General features: G+C 30.4%; 1 protein-coding gene across 1 annotated transcript in view; it reads left to right on the forward strand.

Moving 5' to 3' along the window:
- Syn2 (Syntrophin-like 2) overlaps positions 1–12,804 on the forward strand; it is a 136,548-nt gene extending 123,744 nt beyond the window's left edge. The window contains exons 8-11 of the mRNA XM_040727650.2: positions 9,010–9,168; positions 9,781–10,008; positions 10,088–10,306; positions 12,106–12,804. Of these exons, the coding sequence (XP_040583584.1) occupies positions 9,010–9,168; positions 9,781–10,008; positions 10,088–10,306; positions 12,106–12,222 (723 nt within the window). The 3' untranslated portion in view covers positions 12,223–12,804. The remainder of the gene's footprint in view (positions 1–9,009; positions 9,169–9,780; positions 10,009–10,087; positions 10,307–12,105) is intronic.
- Positions 12,805–13,312: the final 508 nt, after the last annotated feature.

Here is a 13,312-nt window from a genome sequence, read left to right on the forward strand (position 1 = left end):
ATAATGTATTTTCAACTTTCAAAATGTGTTTTGTACGAGAATAGTCTATGAAGGATTCCTTCATAGATTACAAAATATGAATGTCTTGATAGATAAGCAGGCTTGTACGTCAAAATATAATCATTATCACAGATGAAAATAATATTACAATGAGAGAGGGCTTGACTCTTTTGTAGTTGCTACCTGAATATATATATTTTTTTTTTTTCTTTCAAGTCTGCTATCAATATTGTTATATTCTTGGAGTGAGAAAATACAACTTATATGTATAAAGTTATCACTTATGCGTCAAGGATGAAAAGTAACACTCAATATGTATGGCAGAGTTAAAATTTGTGTTTATTTCCTTCAATTCAAGGCAGATTTAGCTAATTAAATAAAAAATTATGACGGCTATACAGTTCTTCATTCAAACGTTCTTCAAATTATCAAGATTACCCCGTTCATTTTCGGTTTTGTTTTTTAGCATGCAGGCGTGACATATTATTATTAAATATTATCGTATACTACTCGGTATTTTTTACCCGCCTATTTATTTGGAGTTTCCAATCTGAAGAGTGAGTTTTATTTTCCTATGCGTTTATCATTATTATTTCATTCCTGAGGAGTGGGCCTCCTTTTCTACAGTATACAAGTTATCTTTAATATTGACAAAACCGGCTTGAACATTTGTATGTACTCATAAAAGTGGTAAAGTAACCTTGAGGATGCTTTACGGAGTTATAAGCGTAAGTCCTTATTGGGCTCAGAGTAGAAGTGAGGATGGACCTCAGAGTAATTCTAATATTGCTAAAGGATTTGTTTTTATATCCTTAATCTTATGTATTCTCGCAGCTAATTAAATGAAACATGATGACAGCTATATCGCTCTCCTTTCAAAGATTCTTTAAACTATCAGGATTACCACGTTAAATTTCAATTACTTTTTCTTATCATACCGACGGATAAAAGTCTTCCAAGGGATCATTAACAAGATATACATTATTTAGGCTTTATCGAATTTATCTGACTTTGATGACATTGAAAACAATTATGATTTATATATAAATGTATTTGACATTCATTAAGGATAGTTATATTAATTGATATGAACAGAATGTCCCCCAGGCAAGGCTTAAATGCATATATAAAAACATTGGAAAGGATATAACTTTTTCCCCCACTAATAAGCTAAAACTTTCAAATACTCTTGTGATGATGGATTTGGCACGCTTTGGGCTATATTGGCCGTCAAATATAAATGTCTAATGGGTTTGATAAATCTAAATATTATCACCATTACTTTAAATCATTTTTATCAAATTCTTTATTTATCTTAATAATACCTGGATTTGGATTTATTCGTATATTTAGCTATTATTAATGAGTGAACTTTTTACTCTTTTGCTCAAACTTTGTTCTTTTGATTTTCCCTATGATTACTTGGATTCTTTTTTTTTTTTTAAAGAAGACTGAGGCGTAGCTAAAAAAGGGAATATTCTAGCTATTATTTTATATAATACATGACACCTCATTATAACGGATGGAAATTAATTGGATTCAAAATTAATATTATTAAGATTATTTTAAAATAAAGATCGTTCTCATTGATATTTAGGGCTGCAAATTGGATATAATGGTTAAGGAAAAATTATACAAAATATAAATTATATAATTATTATAATCGTCCTACTGCCTGTCATGTAATTAAATACATTATATTTTGGGGTTTTTTTGTACCCAGTTCACTAACCTTGATATAAAAAGGATGTTCTCTAAAAGAACGTTAAAAACAAAATCTATATGTAACCTTAATAAAAAAAATTATTAGCAGGGCTATGAAATGGCCTCGTATTTTGTCTTTGCCGCAGGCTTCGCTCATGGTATTGTACGAAATATGAAAATTTGGATTATATTTTTCAACAAGATTACCTAATAGTCGGTTGCTGTCAATTAATATTTAGATCGAACCAAATTTTCGGCATACTGTGATCAATTGATGTCTCTTCCTGAAGATGTGATGGATATCTTTTAAAGTTCCCTTGAAGCTTATTATGGTATTATTCTAGATATTAATTTCCGGATTATTGTAGAAGGATTATTTACCATGGTTCATTGCAAAGAAAAAAAATTTAATTCTTAAATTTTTAACTTAAACCCTCAGTATATATATCCGTCAGATTGTTTGACTGTGACACGCAGTGTTGTGTAGAACTTTATTCAGGACTGAAAAATTTACTCTCGTTCATTTTATCTCTGTCCGGTTCAGTTCAGTCCGGCATATCTGTCTTATAACTTATAAAGTTTGCTCTTTGATAACTCTCAACTTTACTTCTTCTTTTTTTTATCGGTTCTACCACTAGTTTTTTAAGACTGGTGCCAAGGGCCGATAGTGTGGTCCCAAGAAGAGAACCAATACAGCACTACCTCCATTGGATCCCATTCCTTAATCGTACAAAGTAATTAATAATTATTGATATGAAAAGGAGTAATTACATGAAATATGAATATTTGTAATGTATGAGATAAGTTGTTATTTGTCAAAAGTAACAAGTAGTTAGTAGGATTAGATTTTGATATGTGAACTTCATTTCCCTTCATTCTTAAAAAGTTATTTTAAAAAATATAGGATTTTGTTCATAAAATGTTTTTTTGGATATATTTACAATACACATACTACATACTGAATGATAATGAATCAATTAGTTTAATTAAAATTCCATACGTTGCACATAATGTATAAAGTCAATATAAAAGTATGATAGGATGATTTTTCTCAAAATTGACAGTTGATTAAATTTGTATTCTTTGACGAATATTCGTCAAGTTCTATCTATATTTAAAAAATATTCTAAACAATATACTCGTCGTAAAACAACAGAAGCATTATTATCACGTCTTGGTTAAAGGAACCACAAAGAAAAACGGCACTTCAATGTTTAGTTAAAATTAGGTCAACGACGCAAGGATAAAATGAAGTTGAGTATGATGATTGCCTGTGAGACGTAATCACTTGGTTTTTGCGCTTCACTGTCCTGATAAGTTTAATTATATTCAAAACCTGATTGTACATTCGTCTATACTCAAAAAAGAAAAAGAGTAACCCAGAAGATTTCTTGCAGAGTTTTAATTGCAAGTCATTGTTGGAGCAGAATTGAGGTAATTCTTGTTTAATTCCTCATATCTTTCCCCCCTTGTCACAGCTAATTGTAGCTAATATAATTAAACTTCATGAGAACTAAGCAGCTCTCCTCTAAAATATGAATTTCCTATTGTCGGGGTTACTATGTTGCTTTTGAGTTGTTGATGCTTTTAACATACCCAAAATACACAAGAATTCCATCACTATGTGTAAGATATTTCCTATGTTTATTCATTATTTTAAGTTACTTTGTTGGTATATTATACTCTCTTGAGTTCTTTGACAAATAACAAAACTTCAACAACTCAACTTTGATTCTAGAGACAAGATTTTAATATGTTCCTAAATTAAAGTCGCCATCATGTGTTGGAGTAGTCTTGAGGATCGTGTATTTGCTGTCAAAAATATATATTGCCAAAAAATGTTTTTATAAAATATTGTATAATATTTAACTAATATCAATTTAGTTCTTAGTTGTTATTGGTGCGATTTATCAATATCAATTAATTGCTTTAACGTCGAATATACAAAAAAAATATTTGTCAATTCATTTTTATAATTTCAAATTAGCTAAATTATTTGAACACAAATAACTCTACAGATAACAATGTTAGAGACCTGAAACGGATGCCCTCAGATTTAGTTTCATGCAAAAATTATATATTAATGCATTTTGTCACAATCAATTAATTGGAAACGGATTTATTCCAGAAACTAATTAATGAAATTACTACAAGGTTACTCTCAGTCTTTTACGAGCACACACAAAGGCTCCATCAGGTTTTGAATATATTTGAGAGCAGTATAGAAGGATGTTGACTCCTCAGGAATTAAATAATTAAAACTATGAGTACTAGAACTGATTACAAAAATAAAAAAATATATAGTTATCGAGGGCGTTTGCAGGACTGATATGCAGGCCTGAATAAGACGGGACTGCAATAATCAGTCTTAAATAATGACTAACACCACCCTAATTATTGGTCTATTCATGCTGAGTCATCAAATTCTCACTCCAGCCCCCCCCAATAATCAAAAATTCGGTCTTTTTTTCAATTACTGTGATTACGTAACTCTGTATGTTTATTTCTGCAATAATTAATGATCTGTCAGAGTAATAATATTTTAGCCTCTTTTCACATCACCATTAATCAAATAGACATATGATTGCATATATAGGCATAATAAATTGTATTTATTATTTTATCGAATAAAAGATGAACAAATTCTAAATTTTGATACTTAAATATACAATATACATACATATAGTATGTAGGTACATACGAGGATGGTGTAAAAACTCTTCTACCTAACAAAGATAAAATACATTTTTTCTGATTTTTGGGATTTAAACATAGTCTCCTTATAGCTTTACTCACTTCTTCCAGCAATGCATCCATCTTTTCAACCCTTCCAAATAATACTCGCCGTTTTTCTTTGCAAAATAATTATTCCCGAGACATTTTTTGTTTTTAGCTATATGACTCCAAGTTGGATTGACTTAGACACGTCAAATTTTAACACAACAAGCCTTTATATGTCAGCTAAAGGTTACACGATAAAAAATAAATATTTAATGAGAGCTCGATACTTGATTTTGTCCGTACAAAAACACTCAGATCAAATGACTCAAACAACTGTTACATAACAATTGGGTGACCAAAATGGCTGAAACTTTGGTGAGTAGCTGTTAAAAGATGCTAGATAGGTGTGACTATCTTTTATTTAAGAGTGTTGCCTTCTTCTTGTTTAGGTTGCAAATTTTTCAGACCACCATCGTGCGAAAATATCACTATTAAAATATCTTAAGATTGTTGTCATACATTAAGAAACCATATAATTATGTGTTCTATATTTTATGTACGTTCTAAAAGACTTTCTTGACTTAAATACCGTGTGCTTAAAAAGTCTTGGAATTTTATTCAAACAAAAATTTAAAAGGTTTATATGGAATTTTTTTTTGTGAACATCCAGTTTGAAATTTTCGGTGTGATAGTTTTATTAGTTTATATAGATACCAGATAGTAGCAGATACATTAAATACTTTTAATAGAAAAATGGGTGCCAAAAGGAAAGAAATAGACGTTTTAGTCCACACCGGTCACACCAACATCAACCAACATGCTCTCAGTTAGCAACCAGACTGTCTGGAGGATCAAGTATCGACTTGAAGCTGGAAATAACATTTACGACTAACCTCGAAGTGGTCAACCTACTAAACTTACTCCAGAAGCTGCCAATGAGGTCTTTGAAGCCAATCCAAAAATGGAAATGACTGATATTACCAAAGAAAACCCCAATACCAAGTCTGCAGTGTCAAGAGGAGTAAAAATTGCTGGTCGTAAGTCCCTAAGGTTTCAAAAACAACCTTTACTTAGTCAAGTAGAAAAACGCATCCTGAATTATCTTAAAAATCATAGAGACAAGGTCATTTTCTTCAGTGATGAAAATGCCTTCATTGTTGATCCTGTAATTAACGGGAAAAATGATATAAACCCCTTGATAGATCTCGGATAAACGAGATCCTGAGAGCAAACCCCGTTTCCTTACCGCCCAGACTGTCTGGTTGCAAACTGAGACCATGTTCATGGGTCTGTCCAGCGTGGAGTATAACAGCAACATCCTTTTTTTTTGGCTTTCATTTTGAGCTTAAGAGTATTTTGATCTTACCTATACAGCTGATCTAAAAACTATCTTGGCAAAAAGTTTTAAAGCAGGTATTTACAAAAAAACAAAAAAACAACGAAACCTCTTAAATTTTCCTTTGATTAACATTCCAAGACTTTTCAAACACCCGCTATAATTGACAGAAAGTCTTTTAGAACGTACAAAAAATGATAGAGAACACAGTTGTATGGTTTTTGATGTATGACACCATTTTTAAGATATCAAAATAGTCATATAGTTGTACGAGGGTGGACTGAAATGTTTTCTCACTCAACGTGAAGATGGCAGCACTCGTAAATACAAGCCAATCAAATCTATCTTGCATCTTTTGAAATTTAATCACCAAAAGCTTCGGCCATTTTGGACATATAATTGTTATGTAGTATTCGTTTGACTATAATGATCATATCTTGATAAAATAAAAACAACATTGTTGAGATGGCCAATAACACATGAACCTATTCAAAAATTATATCAATTGATATCACGTGTTTTTTCTCAAGAATGAAAGAATAATAATAAGAGTTTGAGAAAAAAAAAATCTTGGGATGAAGTATGACTTTAGTCGTAAGAGCGCTCACTAATAAGAACAAACAAAATTCGTTTTCACATAACAGCGTTTATATTTTATAAAAATATTAACATATACTCTCATAAATTATGACTAAATACATAGTACATACCAATAAAAATAATAAATATATATGATTCACATCAGGGAGTACTATTTACGGTGCACCCAATATACACGTTGGATGTTATTATCAAATTGGATAATAATAAATAACCTAAATATTAAAGGGCCGGCATATAGGCCATAACTCGCTTGCAATATTTCATTAATACGAGGGTCATTTGAAAAGTCCGAGAGATGGCCCTACTGACCCGTATTGAAGTTATATTTTAGTTAGTAGCATCTTTTTGAAGAACACACAATAACTTTCATCCAGATCTGTCTATTTTTTTATGTTTGACATTCATTTGAATCGAGACAGTGATTTACAAAAAATAGACGAAAAATAATTTCGTGTGTTGAATATGCATTACCTTATAGAATACAAAACGCATCTGGAGATTAAAAAGAAGCTGGATAAACATTATGGGGACTCTGCACCTTCGATTAGAACAGATTATAAGTTGTCGCAAAATTTTCGGAGGAACCATATGGGCACAAGTAACGCTGAACGTTCTGAACGCCCTGTTAAAGTTACTATCACAGGAATCATTTATGAAATCCATGATATGGTGATGGACGTGTGAGCTGGTGCATTATCATGATGGAAAAATATTTTTCTGTTGGCTCATTTGATGTGTTTTTCTTGCAGCTTGGTTTTCGAACGGTCCAATAACGATGAATAACATAACCTATAATAGCTATAAAATACCCTTTTCCAGATAGTTGATGATGATTATTCCTTGCGAATCCAAAAGACAGTCAAAATAATCTCTCCGGTCAATTCCTCGATCCAAACGATTGTCACACATTCATACCGACAAAGTTTATTTAATTAATGTAGATATCACTCCTTATCATTGACATCAAGTTGTTTTCAATGCAAATGTAAAGTATTTTTATATATACATATATAAAGCCAATTGATGAATTTCCGTTAGGGTTAATTGGATATTTGTTCCTTTAACGTAGTAAAATGTCAACTTTGAGTACACAAGATGACATCTCTTTCCATTATGATCCAATTTATAACGTCTGCGAAAATTATCCTTTCATGATTTCTAACTTGTGTTAAAACAATGAGTAATGCTCAGATGAAAGTGTTCTTTTTCTGTGTTTGACGGGAGTGCAAAAGAATTTTCTTGTATGAATAATTCGGAAAATAATTAGAAAAGGCTAACCAACAGACATTTATTTTGTCATTGTTGAAAATTTTATTAATATATCAATATTGTATTTTCAATTTCAATATCATTTAAAATCATAATTTTTACAATATTTAAAAAATAAAACTAGTCTTCGATGATTATTTTTTCCATGACATTATTGTTCATAACTTCTTTTAGTCTTGCATGTACAAAAACTTTTTTTTTTCCCCTTAACTTTTTTGATTTTGAATAAATTGAAATACCGTTGTTATTTGTATATATATATATATTTAAACGACACTCCCTTTTTGATTTATAACGCAACCACCTATGTAGTCTCAATGAGCTTCTCCCAGATCAGATTAACCCAAATCCACCAGAGATATTCCTTAAGAAACTCACTGAAGGAAAAAAACTCGTGAAAAAAATATTGAAAGCATGTATGGTACAGGAAACCAGTATGAAATTTGTAGTTGGATCACTGAGTCCCAACATAAGCCTTTGACTACGACGCAAAGCACTTAGATTCACGTTTACAAACTTGAAAAAGGAGTCCAGTGTGAGAAAGAAAATGAGACTTTGTTTTGGGAGCAAAAATAACTTTATTTGAAGAAAACGGAATTCTGTCGGTAAAAACCACAAGTGTAAGTTACTAAACACAAAAAATTTAAGAAAAATTAATATGAACCACCCTAAAAAAGAGCCACTCCAACAACCAAGAAAGAAGAATTATAGAGAATCCTTGAAGAATTTCTCTTTTATCTATCACAATATCCAAAGCATTTTTATTCGCCTATGGGCATAACAAATAATCACACTCTAGAATCATTCAAATAGTTAATGATCAGTTTGACTGTATGAATGCTAGTAGATCATACAACAACAACCTAAAAATCTTGTGGATTTGGTATACATTTGGAAGAACAAATTCATACTTTGAACGAAATGGAGTGGTTTGTTTTGTCCATGAAAGGGATGGGGAAAAATTTTCACCTTCCATTTCAAAAAGGGAATTTTAATCTCCATAAGTAAATTAGATAATATACATACATAAAAAATATTAATATAGGCCTACATACAGATAGTTCATTATTATTAATATATATTCAATGCAAATTAATGTTAGTCATTTTAAATAACTACTTTGGAAATTGTATCAAGCCTCACCTTTATATATAGTCACCTTGACTGTCACACCACCTTGCCAATAATATTTTTCGTTCCCTATTGCCTCTTAAATAATATTTATATTTGAGTAAAAATTTCTTGTTATTGTGTAACTCATCACCCGATGATTATCTATCCATTTAATATCTTAACTTAGAGTCGGACGTTGCAGTTTAATTTTGACTTTTTTTTTTAAATGACATCTAAAAAAAATTTCCTTCATTTCCTTACAGGCATCTTTATTCAATTGTCACTTTCCAAGTTCTAATCAAATTTCATATATGGGATGGGTAGCCGAAGGAATATTAAATCGTAATCAACCGTGGCAAAATTGGAAACCAAAGTTTTTTGCTCTCAAAGGACGAGAAGTGTGTATACTTGATTCACCTCCGGTGAGTATAAAAATTTCACTAGTATATTTTGAATTACAAGTACACACAAGGTTAATAGAAGTACCATCATGTAGTTGGGCTTACCAGAAATTTCAATTTAATGTGCCGTACTGACTGTTGGGCAAGACATACATATTTTGACGTCATAGAGTATGACAATGGCATATTAATAGCATATAATACTTGAAGTTATATGATTAACAGTAACAGCATATAATCTATGACGTCACTATTGTAAAGCGTGGATGAAGTCAAACATAAGTTGTAAAAGCGTTATGGTATAACCTTGTATTTTTATTAACCTTGCAGTTCACATGGTGTTGTGTCAGGACTTATTTAGGACTAAAGACTGCAGTCCCGTCCCGTTTCGGTCTGGTCTATTACAGTCCTATAACTTATAAAGTTCAATCCTTGATGACGTCACTCAGCTTTATTTCTTTTTCTTTTTTATCAGTTCTAGAAGGACTGATAGTCGTAAAGGCTGGTCTTAAGACTGACTGAACAAATAAGCCTGTGCACAACACTAGGCACATGTGGATTTTGCATGTTTATTATTTATTTTTAATAGACTCATTTGGCCTATGTGATCTTATGTTTACTTTATTTCGGCAGACGACTTTTTCGGATTGGAGTAGAAAAAATGTTCAAAAATATGACATCACTCATGCAATGCTTCGAATAATAAAAGAGAGCGAAAATGTAGATGAACGACAGCATTGCTTCCTCATTCAGACATCCAATCAGGAATCTCGCTATTTCTCCATGGAAACAAGACAAGAACTCCTACGACTAGAGAGCTATTGGCATAAAGCTGTTTGCCATGCAGTTTGTCAATTAGAGGTATACCATAGATCCCATATCTAATACATAGTTTACACAACTAGATCAAAACGAATGGTATCTTTTTTCTTTTAAATAGAGTTCATCTTTTCACGTAGTTTATAAAAATCGCCCTGGAGAGTTAATACTGGATTGGAGTAAAGGCTTTCTTTTCAGACATATTTCCTCGAACGTTTTTACATTCGCTTATAATTTCTCTCAGCTCAAAGGCTCATCTGATGATGGTAATGAAATGCTCACATTACTCTTCAGAGATGCAAGCTCAGAGGATGCTGATCAGGATGGAACGATTGAAGTGGTAATGTTATTAATTGACTCTTTTTTTTCTTTTATTTTTCAACAAAACTTAGGAAATCTTAGGGTTATGATCCAAAATATATTTACTTTCAAAAAAGAGATGTAGATTGTAAAAGTGAGGAAAATAATTGTCCATTCTGTTCTTTGAACCTCAAGAAATGTATACAGGGTTATCCATATTATTTTATTATTTGAAAGCTACATTTAATGAAATTCAGTCACTCATAATGATAACCTTGGCTACACAGCACTAAAAGCTTTGGCAGGGCCAGGCAACTTCGTGCAGGTCCAGCTTTGCTATTATACGGGTAATAGACTTCTTCGAGAATCCACAGACATTTTGTGGCTAATACATCTTGCACCTTTTTTTTTTTGCCTTGTGGGCCGGTTGTTAGAAGGTGTAATTTCTTCCCTAGGATGCACATCCATCCAGGAAATCTAAAATAAAAGTGCAAAATCAATATGATTTGCCTTAGTTAGTACATAATCCTGTTTGTAACATGTCTACTTTTTCATGTGAAGAATACTGTTTTGAACTTTAAGAAGTACAAATACATATATTGAACTCCCCAATAAATAGACTGAAAACTGATAATTATTCTCTGTTTAAGATCCCTGCTGTAACAATCATGATTGAAACTAAGTAAATTTTTGGCTGAATTCAATTTTAAAAAGAAATCATGGGTATCCTGTATAAGTTTCCCCGCACGTCATACCTTCACTTTCTATATCGAAATTGGAGATAGCGACAGAGGAAAGATGAAATTAAATTCTTGCAGCCTTTTAAAATAAGATAATAACTCCGAAAGCGAAGGAACACAAATCTTGACTTTTTCGAGTTATTTGATTCAAGAATTGTATATTTAAGGACCGAACCTTATAAGTTTAGATCTGCTGATATGTAGGACTGAATTTTAACCGCACCAAAACTGAACTGGACGGAACCTAGTTTAAACCCCTCTTATGATTCGTTATCTTGCATTTTTTGAGACAATGTTTCAAATTATAAAACTTTTTATAGAAAAACTTCAAAAATCCATAGCCATATTCAAAAAATATTTTCAAAATATTAAATTTGTAGAAAAAAAACTCAAAATCCACAGCTACTCACAAAAAAATTTCAATTATAAATGTAAAAAGAAAAAAATTCAAATACTCAATTTTTTCAGGAAATATTTAAATTCACAGAAAATATAATTTTTTTGTAAAAAAAAGTTGATGGTTTAAATTAAATTTCAAATATTACATTTTTTGAAGAAAAAAAATCAAATATTAAATTTTCAAGTAAAAAACCAAAAAAAAATTTTTTTTTTTTTTTTGGGGGAGGGTCAGCCCTTCTAGCCCATTATCTGCGGATACCCCTGTTTAGCTCCTTTCTAAAACTCATATCACATCACATACATTTTCTCAAATTTCATATAAAGTACTTCCTGCTTTGTTTTTCTTTTTGAATATGAATTTAACTAAACGCCTGCAAGATTTTAATTATTTTATACATAAAATTGTTCTTTGTATATTGCTCTCTTTTTTTTCTGTATACTGTAATGGTATATGAATCAGTGGGCACTATATAAAGTGCACCCGGTGACGCGTTTTCATAAATTAATAAATTATTTTTTACTCGCTAGATGGCTCTTAATTTGAAACAATATTACTTTTTCAATGGTTGGTAGATAAAATCTCCATCATTCAAAGAAAATACTTCGTTTAAAATGATCAAAAAAAGAAATATACTCATTCTTTCTGATAAATTATTTTTTCAATTAATTTCGTATACCTAACAATCTTTTATTTTTGCAGGATGTCATCTGCCCCAAACTCCAGGACCTTTTGTTCTTCATGCACTCCTTCCTCACTGCTAAAGTTGCATCGATGGATCCTTTGTTTCTATCTGATAAACGACTGTATATCTCCTGAGATTCTATGGATTAAGGCTTCAGACCGAAGGAAGCACGTGTTTAAGGGCTTATATCTTTCATATTATTCATACATACAAAGTTTGCCAATCAAAAAATATACATAACTATATATTTGATGTATTAAGATTAAATCGGTCTTGCTTACTTTTTACAGTATTAAAAGCAATAAAGCTATGATTTCATCATTTTAATTTCCCTAACTCAAAATAAGATTATTTCTTAAAAAAAATTATAATTATTTACTTGACATTTTTACTCAAACTTTGATTAATTGCTTTTTCAGTCAGATAAAAACATACAATAATATAACTCAGGGTTGCGAGAATATTTACCAATTGTTCCGAAAATTTAGTTTTTCTTTACAAATCATTATAATATTTTGTTCGATCTATTATTGTTATAAATGCAGTAATTTCTATAAATAATTTTACTTATCCCTTCATGAATCAAACTTGGTAATTAAAACAAAATATATATAATTTTATTACAAATATTCTTAATTTAACTTTGTTAATTTACAGTAATATTTTTGTATTTAATCATTACTTATTTGGAAATATATTTATTCTTATAAAATTAATCTCAGATATCTTTTATTTGTCTTTGCATCCTCATGAGACTTCTTTTTTTCATACGTTATTTTGGTCAATAATTAATTTATTTTTAATAGATTAACAATGTAATTGACATGTTTCACAAACAAAAAAATAACTATAATTGATAATTATTGTTATCTCATTATAAGGGGAATTAACCTAAAATAATTCTACAAAGTCAAATATAAGGAGTCAAATATAATTCTACTTCCAAGTTTGGTTATTTGGATTAACCAGCATATATATCCAATGCATAACAATTATCAATAATAAAACTATTGGAAATATTAGTGACTTTATGGATTATTTAACATCTGGATAAATTATTCACTTTAAAAGCCACACTCCCTCTTTATTATAACCATTACTATTTTGATTCAATGCATTATTTTATTTTATTTCATTTTTTAGATGAAACATGAGAAAATTAATGTAAAGTAATCTATATAAAAAAAAGTTCATCAATAGACGTTCATCTTCAATACAAGCGAA

Source organism: Lepeophtheirus salmonis, chromosome 2 (assembly GCF_016086655.4).
Source record: "Lepeophtheirus salmonis chromosome 2, UVic_Lsal_1.4, whole genome shotgun sequence".
Classification (NCBI taxonomy): domain Eukaryota; kingdom Metazoa; phylum Arthropoda; class Copepoda; order Siphonostomatoida; family Caligidae; genus Lepeophtheirus; species Lepeophtheirus salmonis.